The sequence below is a fragment of the Macrosteles quadrilineatus genome, unplaced genomic scaffold, assembly GCF_028750875.1.
Source record: "Macrosteles quadrilineatus isolate MER2022 unplaced genomic scaffold, UCM_ALF_1.0 Scaffold_3__2_contigs__length_128488019, whole genome shotgun sequence".
Classification (NCBI taxonomy): domain Eukaryota; kingdom Metazoa; phylum Arthropoda; class Insecta; order Hemiptera; family Cicadellidae; genus Macrosteles; species Macrosteles quadrilineatus.
Window position 1 is genome coordinate 64,186,362 of NW_026542596.1, and position 22,405 is coordinate 64,208,766.

Genomic DNA, 22,405 nt, shown 5'->3' on the forward strand with positions numbered 1-22,405 from the left:
GGACCCCGTGTTTCCGAAGGCTACACTTAACGTAGAATCAAAGTTAGGGTGTTATTTTGAAGAGGATTACATTATCTTAAAGTATAGTTGTTTCAATATGTTTAACATCGTACCATATGAAGCCTGAAAATCTTCTTTTGAATGTAGAGGGAAAACGGCCATTTTAAACTGCTTTAAATTATTAAAGAATCGTTACAGAAACATTCTAAAACCAAGGTCGTATGGATGGGTCTTTGTTCTTTAAGCCCCCGTTTACTGATTTTTACTAGCATGTAAGGGAAGTTTACAACGGCAGGGCCCGTGAACCTCTGCAAGCGCTTCTCGCGGTGCCGTTCAACAGCACAACATAACTACTGAAGCCCGAGCTGAGATTTCCGAGCTGAGGTAGAGAGCACCCTTAACAATGGGAAGCAAAACAAATTTATAGCATTCTTGTTGTGTCTAAGTTCAAGACACTATACTCCCAGGCTTTTTATTTTTGTTGTGTTATCTACGCCAATGAAATTTGTAATGTTTTGAAAGATAACGGTCCAAACCCTTGTATTGTTAGCATCCAACGACGACTTTTTGTTAACATAATTAATTAATGGCCCAGGGACAAATGACATCTGGATCTGAAAACGATCTCGCTTGGAATCGAACCAACGACCTTCAGATTTTGAAGGCGATCCTATTCACTATAACAATGCTATAACTATAGCCACTCGGCCCCAGACAAAAGACAATGGCTTTCACATTACTTTTTAGTACTCACATAATATTAGTTCAAAACATTCTGATTCATTCACGTACAACAAATTACTGCTAAGATACTACATTTATACCTTAATCCATTTTACATAGTAAGAAGCTGATAAAAATACCAATATTATAAAGGTCTTTGTTGGAGTGCAACGTTGACACTGTAGCGTTCTTGTTGGAAGAATACAATTGGTTGGTTTGGTGATTTTTGCAGTCAGCATTTTGATTTTTGACATTTTTCAGCTGCCGAGCCGAGCCGATTGAAGTGAAAGCCGAACGGGAACGATAGTTTTTACCGACCGGCGTTGTCAGACTCCGATTCTCCATCAACTTTCGCAATTCGTCATAGTAAATTATTTTATCCTGGATTAAGTTATGTTATTTTGATTGTGAATTACTTCTGACTTCACCATGCTTTTGATAAAATATAACGGTTTGTATCCATTGATATCTATTTAATTTAATAAATTTTGACTTGTAAATTGTTACCTAACCTTCAAAACAATTTGCAGTTAGGAGTAGAGTATTTTGAAGTGCCTAAACTAAGTTAATTAGACCCCTTTCACTTAAATAAAAGCTGTACCTCTTAGTTATGGTTCAAGGACTAGTTGGAGGAATAAACTTACAATGTTAATATATATTTTAAAGAAGAAGCGACTTGTAGCCTAAGATCCTAGGACAAGGACACTCCCAACCACAACTTAACTTACTCACATTTTCCAATTTCCACTAGTATGGATACGCAGAGGTATTGTACTAGTGATGATGTTGGGACTGTGCTGAAAAATTCTGAGTAAAAATCCATGTTACATGGTGTTTTTCAAGACTAAGAATATCCAATAAGTTAAGTGGTTGCACTTAAGTTTATGTCCTACATTTACTATTATACATTATACATTAACCATCAGCTGATTATAAAATGTGAAGTATGGGTATAGCAGCTTGTTATTAGCATAATCTCCCCCTATGATTAATTACAAGTTCAGAACTGTTGGCTCAATAGGCCTACCTGTTAGCCTTAACTCCAACTTTAATTACAGTAGCCTAAAAGAATTCTATTGCATGAATTCTGCAACAAAATACAATAATTCATTTAGCCTAAGGTTGATAACTTGTATCTAGGCCTAAAAATTCAATTAAATTATTTAATAGTAGTAGTCTCCTATTAAGCTGGAGCCCAAATAAATATATTTTGGCGTCTTTGTCTTTACCAGTACCACTATCTTATTAAATTCAGATCTTGGGTCCTAATCTCCAACTGACTTTGCTATTGAATAGGCCTTAATCTCCACTTAATAAGCAAACTCCTTGAATATAGGCTAACTTATAAACACGACGATGAGAAAGGTCATATTGTTTACCTTAACTTGCAGGTCCTATACTGATTCTGGCTCTAGTTTGCCTGACTGAACTTACATGGACAGCCACCACAACTACTTCATTTCTATCAGCATCGGAGAGAAGTCGGCTTCATCAGGTTTTCACTGCTTCATTAGATGGTAAAGATCTTCCAACTACATACTATTCGGTTATTGGCCTCAAGGCTCAAGGAGGGTCCGTTCCAAATGACAAGGTTTGTATAAGTTAATAATATTTTGGAAGGTTTTAACTTAGTTTTTACTTCTTATCTTATTATTTTGTTAAGGTTCGGATGTGGCTGGCCTAGTGATTAGCATGTTTTCTGTTGGAGCCTAGATGTAAATCCCCCATCATTATTAACAAAACCCTACCTAAATTACTCTGCACTGTCAGCTAGTTGTATTGGATAGCCCACTCCAAAATGATATATTCCATGGCTTAGCTTTTAAATTTTATCCATGCTGTACAATAGTGGTAGGTACCAACGAAAGTCTCAGTGGCATGATGATGCTATTTTAGCTTTATAATAACACCATGACCTCTGGCTATATGTTCTTTAATCTAGCAATAAAAAAATAAGCACTTTTTTGTATCGGGCATTTTCTCCACTAATGACTATATGTTAAATTTCAATTGTAGTGATTTCCCGTACTACAGTACAAATTTTTCTCAATTTTGCAAATGTAGCTTCAGGCTATCTAAGATCCCGTTTATTGCTCTTATTAACATTCTATCATGCTCAAACCTGTAGGAGATTTGCAAAACGCTGATAGCAGCTGCTGGAGGAACCCCGACTGTAGAAACATTGTTCTATGTTACTGGGACATGGAAAGCTCTCGGAAACTGCCCTGGAACATTACCTACTGCCAACATTGTCAAGGTAATTTTTATTTCATAGATTATTGCTTAAATGCTCTTTACCGTAACTGAGAATATGCATCTGTAATATGCTACCAAAAAACTTTTTTTTTTTAGTTTAAGTCTTATAGCCGAAATTTGCAAAGCAAGTTAGTCAGCTTTGCTTCTAGGCCTAATCACAACACATTAAGTTAGGGCCTAACTACTAAATGAAGAAAATTGCAAAATTTTATTTTTTTTTAAGGGTAGTACCAATATTTCTTTAAAGTGTTGCCACAGCCCACATGTTGTAGGTACCGTAGCGTAATCCTCATTCTTTTAACTTTTGTGTTTTAATTTTCCTTCGATCTTGAAACAGAATTAATTGTAAACCATCCATTTAACTTCCTTCACAAAGCTAAATAATATTGGTCTATCACAAGAAATCTGCGACTTTGTTACATCCCTGCAAGCATAAAAACGCACTTAATTATGTCTGTGGTTGTTTCATTTTATTCTATCCAATTGTCATGCTATCAATAGAAGAATTTAATCTTTGAAGATTTGAAGACTTTAAAACGTATGTTTTGCACTGTAAAGTAATTTTGTAATTTTTTTTGCTAGAAACTGACGGGCGTGTTGGAGCTTGAAAGCTCGAGTGTGCCTGATCTGTACTATGCTTCCCTGGCTTTGTCAAGTCTTGGTCAGAAACTCCCTGACACGGCAAAGCTTCTTAAAAACCTGCAAGCGGCTCTTAAGAAGGACGACAGCACGGCTAGGTAACTGAGATTAGGCTATGTGGTAGCTATATTGCTTTTGGATAGGCCTAACCCAAAAACTGAGTGTTGTGATTTATTTGAGCTGAAGTTCTGTATCAAAGATGTTAGTAGGATTTGTGTCTTAACGTCCTTTCTATTGCTTATTGCTGAGTGTAAACCAATTGGTTGCAAGTAATTAGAAAGGAACCAGTTTGGTACTGTTATCAAAGTTTTTACAGTTTAGCCTAGTACAAGTTTTTTTTTTCTGATCTACCTTCACATCCTAGGACGCTAGTTCTAGCCCAGAACTGTTTTACACATTACTTCAGGCTAGTCCTAGAGGGTTGTTTATCACATTGATAAAATCCATTGGTGATTGGCGGGACTTGAACCCGGAACCTCGGGCACCGAAGCCCCACGCTCTACCAGTAGACCAGCTTGCTCCATCAGCTTATTGTAGTTTGAAAGTAGCTCTTTTAAAACTAACTAATCCAGTAATTATTTTAATTCAAATCCTATTCAAACTAGTCCTATTCATTTTTTTTTCTTTTTTTTTCTATGTTGTATCTGTTTCTAATTTTTAAGGGAATTGTGAATTCTCTGGTTTTGCCACTGTGTTTTAAAAATAGACCTAATGTTGCACATCATCTTTACTTCAAAACCCATTGGTTTTTGTAAATGTTTTAATTTTTATGTGTGAATCATAATCAGTTAGGCTCAAAGAGCTATTTTGTATAATACTTTAAAGAAGTCCACTGTATATCAAACCTCAGTTGAAATACTAAGCAGGCTCAGGGTGTGGTTTGAATTAGACAGGCATTCCGGACCATTTTTGTAGAGCAGAGTGAGAACCAATATTCTTTTTTAACTTTAGACTATTTAATAACAATTTCTCAAACCAATAGTGAGATTTATTAAATCATACGATTATGAAATATTTATACATCCTACGTTGTAATTAAGCCACTTCAGTTTCTAAACAATCAAGTACTGTTGATAAGTGTACAATGCTTTACAATTACAGCCTAGGCTATGCTTTCCATATCGGAGCTGTAGCGGGTGGGGATGTCAATGTTATTTTCAACCGCATTGAAGACGCAATTGTCCAAGCAGACGAGGTTGATGGAAAGTTCTTGCAGTTTGAAGGAGGTCTCAGTATCACAGGTTGGTGGATAAGTTTGTTATCAAGTAAAAGATGAACATATCTGGTTTATTTTTTAGTTTAAAAATCTCTCTATGTTTCAGTCATAAGTGGTTAACACTGCTCAACAATCATAATTCTGATTTTTGGTGTACATGAAGTTGGCTCCCTTCACCTTTACTTTGGGTTGCAAATGTTAAAAGTGTCAAATTGTTTAGGTTTAAATCTGTTAATGATTAATATGACATAAAGACCTACTAGATATTGTTTTGATTCAAGCCAGTATTTAAATGTTAACAGTATCCGTTTAATTTTTAATTGGGTTTGGTATAGTCCTCCAATACAGTAGGACTTGTTTTTATCTAGGATACTTGGTTTTATATCCAAAGACAAGCAAGTCTTTTTGTAAATAAATAATGTATCAACCCTAATGACCCAGGTGGGTAGATAAGCGTCCTCAATCCTTATCTCTCTAAATGGGGAGCTCCCTCATCAGATATTTTCTTTTTAGCCTAAAATCCTGCTTTAGAACATCTTTCCCTTTCCATTTTGTCTTTTATTTAAGGATGTAACACACATCAATAAAGTCTAGGTTTTTAAGGTGTTTTGTTAGGATAGCACGCTCGCCTATACCTCCTAACCACCAATGGACCTGTAGATCTCTTCCATACTCAAACCTTCCGTGATCACACCTTGTCACAATTACAGCATTGATCGTGAGTGGGGCGTACAAGCTAGCAGCTGTAGCCAACAAACCTCCGCCCATCTCTGGTGAACAGGCCGTCAAGTTCGCCAACTACTTCCTCAGCCGCAGATCTGTGCAGACGCCCAAAGGAGCTCACAGCCTGCTGGACGTTCTTAGCATACTTACTAACAACAAGGTCAGTCATTCATATGGTAGCTGTTTGTGTGGAATTTGAATCATTGTAACCAACATGGATGTTGCATGTTAATGTTTTAAACCTGTGTAAGTAATGTTGTGTTCAATGTAGACAGACCTAGGTGCTGTAACCTACGGTAATTCCTAGAGGTCTGCTGGTCCTGCGAATCTTTCGGGTTGGGTCAGGCCAGCGGAAGGCCCGAGAGACCGGGTCGGGTCAGAGATTTCTTCTGGCCAAGATCGGGTCGGGCCAAAAAACGAATAATAATTTATTTTAAAGAAACACAAAACACAAACAAAGGAATTAAAATGTTCATGAAAATTAAATATTAAGTTTGCTTATGACGTTTACGAATAAAAGTCTGACCCGCACACCCCTAGTAATTCCACAAACTTCAACATGTTGCAAATATAGCCATAGCTAGGCTTGTGCTAATCTCATTGCATACAGCGTAGGTGCATAAGAGTATGTCTGATTCTGCAATCCTAGATCAGGGTATTTTTGCAAAATAATAACCTGAATAAAAAATAACTTTTTTAAATTTTATTTACCTATTTGATAGTGTAGTAAAACCACTATTTACCCTCTATCCATGAGACTGGGGCTATAAAATTAGGAGATAATTAACATTAGGCATACTAAGCGAATTTACGTTGTTTTTCAGAATAAGCAATCGAGATGCTCTCCAATTGAAATCACTTGTATTTTATAAAATAATTAATCAAAATTACTAGATAACATCAAAAAACACAATAGAGTCTCCATGATACCATAACAATAATGAAGAATCTTTGTTTGGATTAGCACATTTGAGGAGTCGAATTATATTTTTTTCACACTTAAAACGTAGTAAATCGACTCACAGCTCCTTAGTGCTACTAGAGATCATTTCCAAGTACTACGTAAGAAGCTTGTTATTTTGCTGGATCAAGCAATAATAATTCAATTTTCAATGATTTATGTTAGTAGTTAGTTGATGTGATTTATCAAAGTCATCACAAGGATTTTAGTACCAGGGATGTGCATACTGCGACATACTTAAACCTGCAGGATTAGCATGAATCATCTTTTGTTTAGAGCCCTCAAAATTGAATTTTAACTATGTTATATCATAAAATAAACTAAGCCCAGGGATGTGCATACTGCGACATACTTAAACCTGCAGGATTAGCATGAATCATCTTTTGTTTAGAGCCCCCAAAATTGAATTTTAACTATCTTATATCATAAAATAAACTAAGCACTAAACACACTAAACATTTATTCTCTTGTGAAATGCCAATGGCGTAGAAAGAAAAAAAAGTTAATTTTAGCAAAATTTTTAGTTGACAATAATATTAGGGTTAAATCCTACTTTTTCAAACAAATTACATAGATACCGTACAAAGTTTCGTATGCCATCAATGATTTGCCTGTTCAGTACCACATCCCCGTGGTGGTGAGCCTGGCTGGTCCTGGAGTGGTGTCTCAGGATCAGCCCAAAGTGTCAGTCAAGGTGACCAACCTGCTGGGTCAACCTCTCACCTCTGACCTCTCAGTGACTGTGGAGTCTGCCACCAGGAGTGCTGACGATGTTGTTGTCTTGTCCAAGAAGAAGTTTGAACCCACATCTGACAAGTGAGTAATTCATGTGATTTTGTGAACTGTCTTTTCTAGTGAAACCGTTGTTACACTTGTCAACTTCGTAGAGATTATTATTTTTTTAAACTTACATGATATTTAACGATTAAGTAAGGCGTGAGCTGGTACAGTACAAGGGTGAAGTGTACTAAAAAGTAGTGGTAGGTCCTAGGATCCAAACCCATGACATCACTGCCTTGCTCAAAGTCTATGGTTCTACCGACTGAGCCACCTACTTACCAAATTTTCATCATATATCCTACCTTTGCTATATATCCTGAGGCATGGTGATTCAGTGGGGCAAGTAAAGATAAGTCCTCTCAGTTGCAGTATGACGAAAAAGTATTTTTCGGTGTGTCCTAAATAGGCACAAATGAAGCCGCCTTTAAACCAGAGTGATTAACGAAATGTTCAGGACTTTAGTGGACAACAGGTCTTAACATAAAAAAAAACTGTTAATTTGAAATTTGTATTCTATTCCTATGGAAGATAAGCAACCTATTGTAGAAATTGGGAACCGATCTGAAATGTTTAAGAAATATGTCTTAGGCCTAATCCAATCAGGTGAATGGAAATTCGCTGTAAGAGTATAATTTTTCCTTGAAGTGATCCGAATGATCGACAATGCGGGTGCTTGCTGTTTACATAGATGGAGTTTTACTGTAGTTAGAAATAATTACTTTGCTTCACATTCACATGATTATTTGTGCTGGTACATGCTAGTTTGATGGTAGATATTGCTGTTTGGCAGGACAGTGTTCAGTGTGAACCTGATGGACAGCAAGCCAGAGCCAGGGTTGTACAGACTGTCAGTGAGCGCAGTACCAGCCAAGTCTGATCCTCGACTGGTCGGCAACATCGGCGTCACACTGCCTCTCAAGGTTATGGCCACCGTCACTGTGGACACCTTTGAACTGGGAGTCGGCGATTCAGATCAGACCACACAGCCAAAGTTTGATAAGTAAGTAGGATACGATGTACAAAAAAATCTTCCAATATAGGGATGAGTAAAAGATGAATCTCAAAACTCTAATCCACTGAATTTTCAGAAAAAATTAAATTCAAAATTAGACTTGAGAATTAAAATTAAAAGCCAAGATTGTTATTCGCCATATTGGCGACGGCGGCAATGAAAACCACACATGTAAGACAACAAAAGGGAACATAGAATGTTAAAAACAATTTGCTGACATATAAGTTTTTAGTGATTTTAACTTTATTAATGTACTACAACACAAAACTATAAATATACAAGAACATTTTTATTAGGGATGGGCCGATTCCAAAAGTCAACTCTCAATTCCACCGATTCTTGGTTTTAGAATTGACATTAAAATTTATTAATACTTTTTATCGTGGCTACAAATGCAATATTATTTCAATAACTGACAAAAAAGAGAGGGAAAGCTAAACAAATTCAAGATTCAAAATTTTTTATTTGCCAATCACTAGTCAAATCCATAAATTTCAGAATCAGAAAATCATGTCCCGAACAAATACTATTTGTGTAAATTGTAATGTATAATCTACTGCAAAAACTAATCCTCAGAATGAATGGTTTGGCTCACCTATCGACCTATGTAATGATAATGATAATTTATTTGCACATAACATACAAATTTGTGAAAATCACATGTACAGGTGCTTCGTCTTGATTTCTTAAAAATTGTTCATCAGTCCTTAATTATTCTAAAACACAAATTAGTTCCTAAGATGTACATTTTATTAAAAACCTGCTCAGCTACACTCTAGCGCCGCTCTACTATGTTTTTACCCAAGCAAGTCTCTAGTAACTTTTCATAATTTTTTTTTAATAAATTGGTAGAAAAATATGAATTTTGTCATTTAGTGTTTCAAAATAACTGATAGGTTGGATTTTAGTAAACTCTTTTTCTTTAGGTTTCACTTTATCACTATCTACTGAGTTTGAATTAAACTGTTAACGCACAAATGCAATATTCTATCCAGTTATTTATACTCATTTTTGTTACAATTTAAATTAAATCTCGATGTTGACACTCATAACTGTTGTGCAGAGTTGTGTTCCCCACAAAGTTGGGTCGTGTGTTGGAGTTGGATACACAGCAGAAACTGGTCGTGCGGTTTACACTCAAGGACAAGAACAGTGGCAAGCCGCTGAACGTTCACCAAGCGTTCCTGCGGTTCGAGAACAAAGCTACTCTGCAGGAGATCATCTTTGTCGCAGAAGTTGACCCCAACAACCAGGGCTACCGCTTTGACTTGGTATGTACTCAACTTGTCTTCTAAAATCTGTACCACAATGTCTTAGTCATCTACCTATATTATTAATACGCTACATGAAACTTTGTGAACGATAAGGCTTTTTTGTTTTAAAACAGGGTGTCTAGTAGTCGGGAAAATCGGGAAAGTCGGGAATTAGTATTGAATTTCAAAATGGTCTTGAAAAGTCGGGATTTAGTCTTAAATTTGATTTCAAAGTCGGGAATTTTCATGATTTTGCCGCGATCGTCGTCTTGCGTTTACGTAACAGCAAAAGCCAATGATGATGTCTACACGGCCTCGGGAAATGTTCACGATTTTGCCGCGATAGTGGACGACGACGATGACGTTTCCGAAACCACGAGAGACGACGATAACGTTTCTGTGACAGCGGGAGACTACGATGACGTTTCCGTCACCGCGAGAGACGACAATGATGCCTACACGGCCGCGGGAAATGTTCATGATTTTGCCGTGATCGCGGACGACGACGATAACGTTTCCGTGACCGCGGGAGATGACGGTGATGTCTAAACAGCCGCGGGAAATGTTCTTGATTTTGCCGCGATCGAGGACGACGACGATGGCGTTTCCGTGACCGCAGGAGACGACGATGGCGTTTCCGTGACCGCGGGAGACGACGATGGCGTTTCCGTGACCGCGGGAGACGATGATGACGTTTCCGTGACCGTGGGAGACGACGATGATATCTGCTCGGCTGCGGGAAATGTTCATGATTTTGTCACGATTGCGGACGACGACGATGACGTTTCCGTGACTGCAGGAGAGACGATGACGTTTCCGTGACCGCGGGAGACGACGATGGCGTTTCCGTGACCGCGGGAGACGACGATGACGTTTCCGTGACCGTGGGAGACGACGATGATATCTGCTCGGCTGCGGGAAATGTTCATGATTTTGTCACGATCGCGGACGACGACGATGACGTTTCCGTGACCGCGGGAGATGACGATGACGTTTCCGTGACCGCGGAAGATGACGATGACGTTTCCGTGATCGCGGGAGACGACGATGGCGTTTCCGTGACCGCGGGAGATGACGATGACGTTTCCGTGACCGCGGAAGATGACGATGACGTTTCCGTGATCGCGGGAGACGACGATGGCGTTTCCGTGACCGCGGGAGACGACGATGATGTCTACACGGCCGCGGGAAATGTTCATGATTTTGCCGCGATCGCGGACGATGACGTTTCTGAGACCGCGGGAGACGACGATGATGTCATTGATGTCTACAAGGCCGCGGGAAATGTTCATGGTTTGCCGTGATCGCGGTTGACGACGATCACGTTTCTGTAACCGCTGCAGTCAAAGATGATGTCTAAACGTACGGTACGTGGAAAATTTCATGATAAAAAAAAACCAAATTTGCTAGTTAGAATTTTTTATTGCTGCATTATTTCTTTACTTGAAAACACCACATTATCATAATACTACTTTATGACAAAGACAGGGGTTGTTGTAGTATTATTCAGAAAATTTGGTTAAGCTATAAAAATTGGTATCGGTATCAAGAATCGAGAATCGATACATTTTGGTATCAACACCCAACACAAATTGTTCAACACTAATTGTTGAAAAAACTAGTCTTGAAAAATCTGGAATTAGTCTTGAAAAGTCTGGAATTAGTCTTGAATTTTATAATGGAAATAAACTAGACACCCTGTTTAAAATTTAATTCGATATATTATGTACAAAAATGTTTGTCTAGGTGTGTAGATTTGGAAACGGAAACTGACCTTACATTTTTGAAGAAGGTCCCTTGGGCTCTGTCCCAGTGGCTTTAAAAATTACCATATTATCCTTATGAAGGACATATTTGTTTATGATCAGCTTGATAATATAATTTCTGTTAATATTTTAGTTGCAATTTAAGGAAATGTGTGCTACAAACATTTACTGACTTGGTTGAAGTGAAATATTTACTATTTGAATTTGGATTGGCGTAAATATTACAATGGAAAATACCCCCGCTGCAGCAAACCTGCCAACTAAGCGAATTTCCATTTGTCTGAATTGATTTTCAGTTAAATATATTTTAATAACATTAGGTTTAGCGAGTACCTAGGTTTGCTGCTACAAGGAAACTAATAAAGTGTGTTTTTGAGTAAAATATTGATAGCTTAGTACAAAATAAATAAATTTGCCAAGTTTGATCAAAATATATTCATAAACAAGCAAACTACAACATTTGACAATATTCTCCATAAGAATAACATGGGAATTTTAAATTTACAATTTTTTTAATGTTCTCCGTTACTAATAATCGAACAAAAATACTTTTATATACTAAATTATTTGTTTTTTTAAGCTCTTTAAAAAGGTCTAAAGAGAAATTGGGAAATTTTGTGTTTTGAGGGTCAAAAGTGAGAAAAACCAATTTTTACCCCATAAAACCCCCGTAAAGCCCCGTTCCCATGGTCCGATCGTGCTGGTTCGCGAACTCATTCAAGTTTATCCCGCTTTACACCTTTAAACCAAATTTCATCAAAATCGGACAAAAATTACTCAAGTTATCGCGTTCACGGACGTATATATATATATATATATAAGTCTATATATATATATACATATATATATATACATATATAAAAATTTGAACGAATAGTGTTTTTGGCCTCTGGGGACATCAAAATGAAAAAGTAAATCGGTCCCGGGTCTAGGTCTTACCGTGCCACCTACGGTAGTACTTCCCTATAGGGAAATTCGCTAAAAGCAAGAAAGCCTGGACAATTTGTATACTAAAAAGTTAACCGAATCAACACTGTGTTGCATTTCTTAAGCAATCATCGAAAGAATGAGCCGATATGCAAACTATGGAAACATAGGAAAGTCATGTAGAACACTACCAAGGAGAATAGAAATAATGTTTTTTTTTATTATTTATAATCGTTATTATGGACAACCTAATGTAGCTATGAGTGGAAAACATTTGTAGAAAACACTAAAAACAAGATCAGCTTTTGAAAAATGATAAGATATTTACAAGAAATGTTGATTACATCAAACTGTTATGTACATCGTGAGTATTTCCATAATCTTATTTGTATTTAGATTGGCCTTAAGAGTTTGTCTTACTGTAAAAAATAGTCACTTTCACTGATCTCATTGATTGATCATAGATTGATCATACAGGGTGTTCTGTAAGTACAGTACATAAAATTGAATGTGAGCAATGCCACAGCACTAAGAGGGTCAGTTTATAAACTCTGATGATGTTGTTTAGAGTTACACAAGTGGTTTCTTTCTCTGTTCAGTTCACATTCTATCAGCCATTCATTGTTCAGTCTATGTCTGTAATTTTTATAATATTTTAGCCTAATTATATAGCTTGTTGGTCTGAATAAGTTACTATAATTATTGGTAGCGATTGTTTTCTATTTTACTGCCTGTGCTGTATCTCAACATGAATGTTTTCAGGACATGGGAGCTAAGGCAGCAGACTTTGGTCAGTTGTCTGGCACTTACTCTCTCAACCTGATTGTTGGGGATGTCATTCTGTCCAATTCCTTCTCATGGCTGTTGGCTGATACTAAACTGAAGCTAGCTCTGGACTCGACCCAAGCTCCCCCCTCCACCTCCATTTATCAGCCTAAGCCAGAGATAAAGGTTAGCGGATTTTACATACAAGTAGACTTTCGTCCTTCGTCAACACTTATAAAATTGACAGTTGCTTGAATCACACTTTCATATTTTTGCTTTTACTTACTCCCCCTATACCATAGTGTATGGAGAAAGTATTGTTTTTGTCAACATATTCGAGTTTACGTTTTGGGCCCCCCTGGACTCAAAAAATTGGTTTTCAAAGTGACGTCTGTGTGTGTATGTGTGGATGTACAGAGCTACAGACCAAACCTGTACATACCTGAACTTTTGGTTGTAGGTACTAATCCATAGTATCTCCAGGCACTTTTTAATTTTTTTTTTTTTAAATTTTGATTTGTACATTTGTTGATTTGTAAATTTTGTTAAAGGTTGTTGTTAAGCTTATGCGAGAAAGTGTGTCAGATTGCTGATACCGTTTATTTTAGTTTTCTTAAGGTGTTGTATGAAGGCATTTAAGTTACGAAATTCAAGGTTTAAAACTATTTACCTATGTTAACATTCATACATATTTAAGATCAGCAACTATAATTATTGCAGTAAAATCTTAATTGTTATTGATAAATATTGTTCTCTAACCATATATCTATATTAGTTAGTTTCTAATTAGCCTTTTCAGGTTAAAGTGAGTTTTTAAAGGAAAGGGCGTTGACAGAATGCATACACAACTGACTCTCCCAAGAAAAGAGTTCAAGAGGACTTCTTCAGAAGGAAATATTCGTATTAGACTGACAGTCACAAAACTTACACTGTTGGAACCGTTCTCTTGAAGGGGAATATGAAAGAAATAGTGTTCTTGTGTTGAACTTCTTACGTTTAATCAACTGACTGGAACTCTTCAAAGTTTGTTGTGTATAATTTCCTTTTTCCTTGATATATTTCTTCAGAGTTCATATTAACACTAAAGAATTTTTTTTGCTATGAACCACAAATTATGTGGTCAAAACTATTTTACCTACGACCGTTTTTTAAATAGCCGTTTCAGTTTAGTACTTAGAATTGAAAAGTTTTACGTAACAGCATTGTTTACTTTCATAACAGCATAGTTTTACTCATAACAACACGGGTATCAGACCAATGACGTTCAAGGCAGTTAATGAGTTTCAAGGATTGAGAGAGAAGTAAAATTGTAATTGTTCTAACTTCAACAAATCAGCTGTTCAGGCCAATTTAACTGTTGAGTGGTGCAATACTTACTTTCCGTGTCCGGAAATCAGACTTCGCTTTTCAAAAAATTAGCTACCGATATGGCTTTGTCATTCGCTTGTAAAATATCATCTAATGTGCAAGACTGATCTAGGCGTGGACAGATCATAGATGGCCAGGATCCTGAACAGCTCTACACGCACACAAGATGTTTTGTTCATCTGGTAAAAGACCTTATTTCTGCATGTTTGTCTTGCATTTTGGTACCTCGACCCTGATTCGATTTAGGGTCTTCCACACCGTGTAATGCAGGCCTCCACCAGGAGCCAGTTCCTCCCTGGCTGGTCTGGTATGGGAGGTAGGGGTGTGCGAATAGTGATTTTCAACCTCGAGCCGAGCCGAGCTTTTTAAAAAATTTTCGAGCTCGAGCTTTTTCGAGCCCTTATCTAAATTCCTAGCGTCACCTTATCTAAATTATTAAACTTTTTTTCTTAAAAAGGTGCATAATAATAATGTTCAGTCAATTTTTAAATAAACACAATGTTATTTTAATACATATGTTTAAAAACATTGAGAATTGTCAAGACACCAAATAGTAGATAATCACGATAAGAACGGAACTAAATTAAGATGCAAGAAATAAAAGGGTATCGATTGAAGGGCTGACGAGATATGCAGTGCAGACAGAGACAATCAGATTGTCTTTCATAACAGAGCAGCAACGCGACATTGAATGACGACAAAACAACTAGCAAGTCGATTGATTACATAATGTATATTGTAACTACTATGAATATCTAATTCTATTTTGTATAAATAAATACAAAATAAATTTAAAAACACATGATTATTCTTGTTGTTTTCATTATACAAAATATTTTTGTTTCATGAATTGTATTAATCAAAAAAGAACATGGTTGGTTTGGATCCAAAAAGGTGGAGAGACAAGTAAAAAGTAAACTTATATATTTAAAAAATATAATTAACATATAGAGGAAATAGACCAAAACACTAAAATTAATAGAATAACACACAAAGTAAACAAGAAATGAAATAAAGAACACGATGATTTAATACTGTCACTCAATTTTGTTATCTAGAAGGGTCGGCGAACTAATCAATAAATAGCCAAAACCAGTTTCCTCCCCTTCACACAGTCTCACCGCCCCCCTCCCCCCATAAGCCGGGAGATCCAACACTTTGTCCTTGAAACACCCTAGCCTCTGAAACAATAAACCCTTACACCCGCCTGCGTTGCTGTTTTGACAACAGGTTTATGAATGCGATCACTATTTTTCATTTTCCAAAATTAACTATCAATTATTATTATTTGCAAGTTACAAATAGGAAACTACATCACATTATGGTATTCAATGATCCATGTATTATCAAAAATTAATAATTCATTACTTATTTTGATCATACAAAGCATTCATTACAGCACGCACCACTTATTGATATATATATATATAATCAATCATCAAAGTAACTGTTACTTTATACAGAATAAAATAGGTACAAAATTGTGTGGCCAGTCAAACTTTATAAACAAACATTTTATTCTATAAAATATAGATGGTAAATAGGGGTTGGTTTAAAGGAAATAAAATACAAAACAGATTAATTAATTATTTTGATAAACATCAGAAAGGTTATGGGATTGATTGAACTAAAATAACCCAGGGAAACTTATAAGTAGAAAAGTTGTCAACCACAATCTGTTTAATCAGTACGTTGTTAGAGAGAGAGAGAGAGAGCAGAGAGAGGGAGAGAGAGAAAGAGAGATAGCAGATAGGGGCGTTTGATAAGGAATCTGAAAAAGTAAACAAACAAGGAACAACGGCACGACGATACTCGTTTACAGCCCACTACATTTGCACACGTGACCACATTTTGTTTCTTCCTTATCTTTCATCCGTCCCAAAATAGAATTCCTGAAATAGTTTGTTGTTATAATCCCCCCTCCAACACAAGGCAAAGGCGCACTGTAGGTTGTCACGGCAACCGTGTGTCGTCATAGCGACGAGCCAATCACGCACTCGCACTGCGTTGTATATTACGATACGAATAGCTGTCAGCTGTGTTAGAAAGACACCGCGATAGCTGGTAGTTTGTCTCTTTCCTATCTCCTCAAAATTACGATCGATAATCATTGCGTCTTGATTGAGCTGAGGTTCGTGCTTATCAAACCTCGAATGCATGAACAACTTAGAATTGTGATAACATTGTTTTCAATTATGACCCAAATTAAGTGTTTTTTTTTTTTAGTTTTGACAGTATTAAAAGCTCGGCTCGAACTTCGAGCTTTTTCAAAATGCCTCGAGCCGAGCCGAATAATGAAAAGCTCGACCAAAAAGCTCGAAGATTCGAGTACTCGCACACCCCTACTGGGAGGGTTAGTCAACGTGGCCTCCCACCTTACTACCCGATTGCTTGAGAGTGATCCATCCAGGACTCGTGTCCGTGATAAAAAGCTCTTTCTGGACCGAAGCCGTCGATCTGCAGGTTGGTGGCCGTGTAATGGGTGACGAGGGTCTGTCTCTTGCTTAGTCATTTCTGCATCGGCAGTGACATCACGTCAGATTGATGGAGGGGCGATCCCTATGATAGGATAGAGTGTACCGGGGTTGGTTTCAAACACCCAGTTACAATCCGAGCCATGTCATTGACTGCAATGTCAACCTTTTTTGCATGTGACGATGCATTCCATACTGGTGCAGCCGACACACTGAGCGCTAAAGCTGAGGTTCTGAGGACATTAGGGTTAGCACCCTAGCATCTGTTGGTGAGCTTCCTGATGATATTATTCCTCGCTGAGACTTTATCTCTTGTCGCAATACAATGCACCTTAAATGTCAGTGTACGGTCCAGTATGACACCAAGATATTTGGGTGCAGGACAATGCTGAAGACGGTCTCCCCGCCACTTCACATTCAACTCACGGCCTGCTTCTCTATTGTTTAGGTGAAAGGCACAAACTTGGGTCTTAGCAGGGTTCGGCTTGAGGTGGTTTGCGTCATAGTACCGGGAAAGTTCATTAAGAGTCATAGTCAGCTTCTGTTCCACCTCTTCAATATTCCTACCTTGTGCTGCCTAGTGGTGCAATTAGTGTTTGGTACAATGTTTTGTTGCATCGCTGTCAGTGGTAATGAGAGGTTATAAGTGAAAACATACCTCTCTTAGAAGTTATGAGTAGTGATTTTTAGTAATTAAAACACTGTCAAAGGTAAAGTAGTGTACACAACTCACGTAAATAGTGTTAACGACATAAGTGGAAAATTTAAGGTATGAGCCTTACTACTATAAAATTTCTTTTGCTGTTTCAAATATTTATATGACACATTTCAACTACAATAGTACAGGTTCTACATCAATATGACTCATGCTGATTGCTGATGTACTTTTTCCCGCAGCATCTTTTCCGAGAACCTGAGAGACGACCTCCTGTTGTTGTTTCAACCTTGTTCACTGGACTGGTTGCTGTACCGTTCCTCATCTTGCTAATATTGGTTAGTAATTTTCTCAAAATCCATTTAGACATTTTGCCCCATGAATGGAATCAAATCATCATTGTATAATAGTTAATAGTGTAACTAGTGTGCTAAGTAACGGTTGGAAAAATTCTAGTAAGTTATTTTTTTCCTACAGTTACTTGACAAAGAAGGCTTCCTTGCACTGATTATAGCACGCAAAGTAACTAATTGCTGCATTTAGTTAGTTTTGCCGCTCTCATTTTACTTTGAGGCACTCATTTTACTTTGCCACACTCATTTTACTTTACCGCACTCCAGTATTCCAACCAAACAACACAAAACAATGTGCTTTTAAAAGGCACGTAACACGTACAGCTTGAAAATAAGTTGGTAACACCTAAAGATACTACGACTACGATCAGCTGGTGCATTGTTTCACAGCCTTTGAGTATTGACGACTTAACCTAACCTAAAATGTGGTGTTTAGTGTTTGCAAGACTAATTAGTAATTGGTCATTATGATTATTATGGTTATTATGATGATCGTTAACTGTCTAGGAAAAATATAATGTGTAAGGTGTGCGCTAAGTGCCACTTCGCGTACTAGTTACACAAATAACTATTTCTTTTACAGCACTGAATATGTTCACTTTTAACCTTGCATTTGCTAGAAACGTATAAGCCTTGATCCTCAAGCCAATGCCTGCTCTAAGCAAAGGAAAATGTTGTGTAGTGGAAGAATCAAAGTACTGAAACAATTTTTGGTTGCTCGTGAGATATGAACCTGTAAAATTACTGTCATATTTCTAGAGCATGTCACGCTCAACCACTGACTTGACTTAACTATTACCTAAATCGTGCAAACTTTCAGGGGTCCATCCTGATATTTAGGGAGTGGATCCACCCCCTCCCCTCTGGGACTATCACTCTTAGATATTGGTAAGATTTCCACACTTGTAATTTGGTAAAACCTTTAATGTCTGTTACAGTGGGCCAAACTTGGAGTCAACATCTCAAATTTCCCATTCTCGCTGTCTGCTCTTGGATTCCACTTGGGCTTAGGAGGTAAATACTCTACTTGATTAATATTTTAAAGTACAGTCCCGTTAATCCGAACTTCGGTTATCCAAAAGTCCGCCTAATCAAAAAAAAAATATTATTTTTTTGTATTTTATTTTTTTAATTAAATCTTTTTTAAATTAATTTTAATTTTTTTAATTAAATTTTTTTTAGTGAAATTTTTTTTAATTTTTAATTTTTTTTTAAACTTGTAACATAGTTAGCTGTACCTCGTCAAAGTATTCTGTAGCGGCCGGGCGAGGTGGACTTTTTTGTAGAGTATTTTAGTAAATATTTCACTATTTTTGTTAACATTTTTCATTTTCGACCCGGGATCCAATCCTGCCAAATCACAAATGGATATTACTAAGTGATAATGCTGCAGCCACTAGGTCTTGCCTTAAGTAATGTGAAAACAATCCCGGGCTCGTGCACAGCGTCCTAAGAAAAAAATTTTAAAAAATATTTTTTTTTTAATTTTCAAAAAATAAAAAAAAGTTTAATCCGAAATATTTGGTAATCCAAAATGGGTCCGGTCCCAACCATTTAGGACTAATGGGACTACTGTATTTTTAAACTCAGTATACTTTTTTACTAAACAGTAACAGTCAAAGTCTTAACAAGTCTTTCTAAATTAACTAGTGTCGTATTCTAAAAACCCTTTTTAAAGACAGGACTATGTGAGTAACCTTGCATGAGTTTCAATAAACTCACTAAACCAAACTTGCAGCAAACTGAATTATAAAACATTAAAAACATAAGTAGCCTAATGGGGTAATTTTTGTGGTGTTAAAAAACCACCTGTAATGTAGTGAACAGTTAGAACATAACTAATATGAGTACAGGTAATGATTAATTTATAAATAAAAAAAAACCTATTTAACATTTTGTTGTGTTTGGTGATTTTTAAATTTTGTCTTGAAACGACCCAGCAGTCTTGGATCGGCTTTTAATAAATTGTGGCTAAAAAACCAGCAGAATAAAGTTATCATCTCACCCATTAACACTTAAACTTTTCACTCATCATCACCTTAAATACATATCCTGATGTGTTGGAGTCTTTAAATATCTCTACCTCTATGTGGAATTTTCATTCTCCACATTTTTGTGTTGTAGCCATCTTCACGCTGTTTGGTTTCTTCTGGCTGCAGCTGAACATGTTCCAAACCCTCAAGTATTTGTTGGGTCTGGGTGTGGTAACCTTCCTCAGTGGCAATCAGCTGTTGGCAAGAATCGCAACAAGTCGCAAGAAACAAGCTCACTAACATTCCTCACCATGAGCACGGTTCTTGCATCAAGAACACGTCACCTACAGCTGTGCCTGTCAACTGTACACCTTCACTTTACATTCATTTCCTTGGGGTTCGTTAAGAGTTTTAGACATGGATTTGAACAGTAGACTTTTATACGTTGTCAACATGTTGTTTAACTAGTAAGCAAAAGTATCGCATTTAATGTTAATTTATAGGCGTTATGTATTTAAACCCTTTGATGCGTGTGCTAAAAGACTGTTTACTTTGCTAAGTGGGATTGGTTTATAATGTGTTAAGCTGTAAAATTATCTTAGATGTATTTTCAATATTTTGTTACTATTGTGTTTGTTGTGAGAGAACCTTTTGTTGTTCAATATCTTGAGGGATGTCTATTGAAATGTGTAAATTTTCAATGCGAGAATGTAATTAATAAATTTACAATACATTTGAATCTGTGGCTATTCTTTATAACACCTCTCAAAATTAAGGAATCGTCACGATTTGTGGTTTGTAAATTTTAAAGTTCCTGTTGTGTTGTAAGCAATAGTAGCAGATGTTGTCTTGTAAACACATTTGCGTAGACAAAGATTTGGACAATTTACTTTGCCTTTCGATTTTGGTGCCAGAGGCAGCCTTTGAACATGTACATGTTTTTGAACTTTGTCAACTGTCTGGTATTTATTCAATATGTTTTCATATTTATTTTTATTCAGTTTTATAGATTCAGTTTTATTAATGGTCTTCTATAAAAGTGGACGAAAACAGCATTCTAGTAGACCTTAAACTGTTTTTTAAATAGAGTGAATAATATGCGATCATAAGATTAAAACTTTTGCCGCTATCGAACGTCGATGATGTTTTCATGACTCCGGAAGATGACGATGACGACCGCAGGAGATGTTTGTTTTTGCCATGACTGTGGAAGATAATACAAATTTTAACATTACTGCAGGGGATATACAGGATTTTGCTGTAACCGCAGGAGCCAATAACTATGTCTATTATTATACAACGGCAAGAAATTATTTTTACCCCGATCGTGGAAGACGATGAAAATGTCTACACGACTGTGGGAGTTGTTAATGATTTTGCTGCAATCACGGAAGATGGTGATAATGTTTCTGTTGCCACAGAAAACGATCAGAATTTTGCCACATTTGCGGGAGATCGTGATGATTTCCACACAACTGCGAGAGATGACCAGAATTGTAGTCACAGTAGTGGGCGACGATGATAACTACACGGCTGCGGGAGATGTTTATCTAGTGCCTATATTTGATGTCTCTAGTCTCCTCCTAAAATCACTCTCTTTGTTGGCGCCCTATGCAACCCCTTAAACCAGCCTTGCATGTCTAGTACGGGGCTTAAGATAGGTGTTCCTAGTTCCCAAATATGACTGCAGAATTGTGAATGTCATGCAAGTGTTAGCATAAGTATCCTTCAGGGTGCACACCCTGCTGAAGTCAGCAGTTAGGAAAACGGCTCTGAACCTGACCCTTACCGATGAGTCAGTGCCAAAACATGCAGCCAGGAAAACCCCCCTTTGAGCTTTTTCTTTACGAATGGGACTGGTAAACCGTTGGTGTACTCAAAGACTGAGCGGTGTCATGTTTTTTATCTGTGGCCAGAGGACAGCATTGTAGAGTTTGAATCCTTTTGTAGTTCAGGTCTAGTGTACAACCACAGCCACCTCTAATACAAGGCCGCGACGTTCGAACTGGCAACGCCGCAATCACACCCCCTCTGTGTCCGTCTTCACACGCGCTAGGCTATGAACATCAATGAGAGTATTGCTGCTCTGTATCAATGAATGAAAGTATTTAAATACGTAATAACATATTTTAGTAGATTTTAAGGTATGGTAAAATAGACAAAATTGTAATCTAGGTTGTTTATTTAGTGAAAAATTGCAACATACCGCAATATGTCTAAAACTAAAAATATACAAACATAATGTTTTTGGTTGCATTTATCGTATTGTAAGTACGATGAATGTGGAAATAGATGAACTTTAAATATTTCCTTTGTTAATTTGATAATCTACACTATTATATAGGGCCTAACAATCTCATGGTGTCTGTATATATGTGTGTTATTCAACATAGTAAAAAATACTATACAGACTGTGCTTAAATTTTACAAAATAAAGCTACTATACCAAGAATGGTTATACAGTAGGACTAACTTATTGCCACTTCAATATTTGTAGAGACTTTGGGATTTGTAGAGACTAACATCTAACAATTTGTTCAAATAAAATTAATTTTTAATAG

At 36.8% G+C, this 22,405-nt stretch overlaps 1 protein-coding gene across 1 annotated transcript; it reads left to right on the forward strand.

Annotated features, from left to right (window-relative positions):
* Window positions 1-1,008: 1,008 nt before the first annotated feature.
* LOC128989723 (dolichyl-diphosphooligosaccharide--protein glycosyltransferase subunit 2-like) lies at window positions 1,009-20,583 on the forward strand. The gene is made up of 13 exons (XM_054411738.1): window positions 1,009-1,174; window positions 2,115-2,314; window positions 2,852-2,980; window positions 3,562-3,716; window positions 4,720-4,859; window positions 5,545-5,717; window positions 7,138-7,334; window positions 8,089-8,298; window positions 9,374-9,581; window positions 13,019-13,207; window positions 17,761-17,856; window positions 18,810-18,885; window positions 19,996-20,583. The coding sequence occupies exons 1-13, from the start codon at window positions 1,153-1,155 to the stop codon at window positions 20,142-20,144; spliced, it is 1,944 nt and encodes a 647-aa protein (XP_054267713.1). The 5' UTR covers window positions 1,009-1,152; the 3' UTR covers window positions 20,145-20,583.
* The last annotated feature ends 1,822 nt before the right edge of the window (window positions 20,584-22,405 follow it).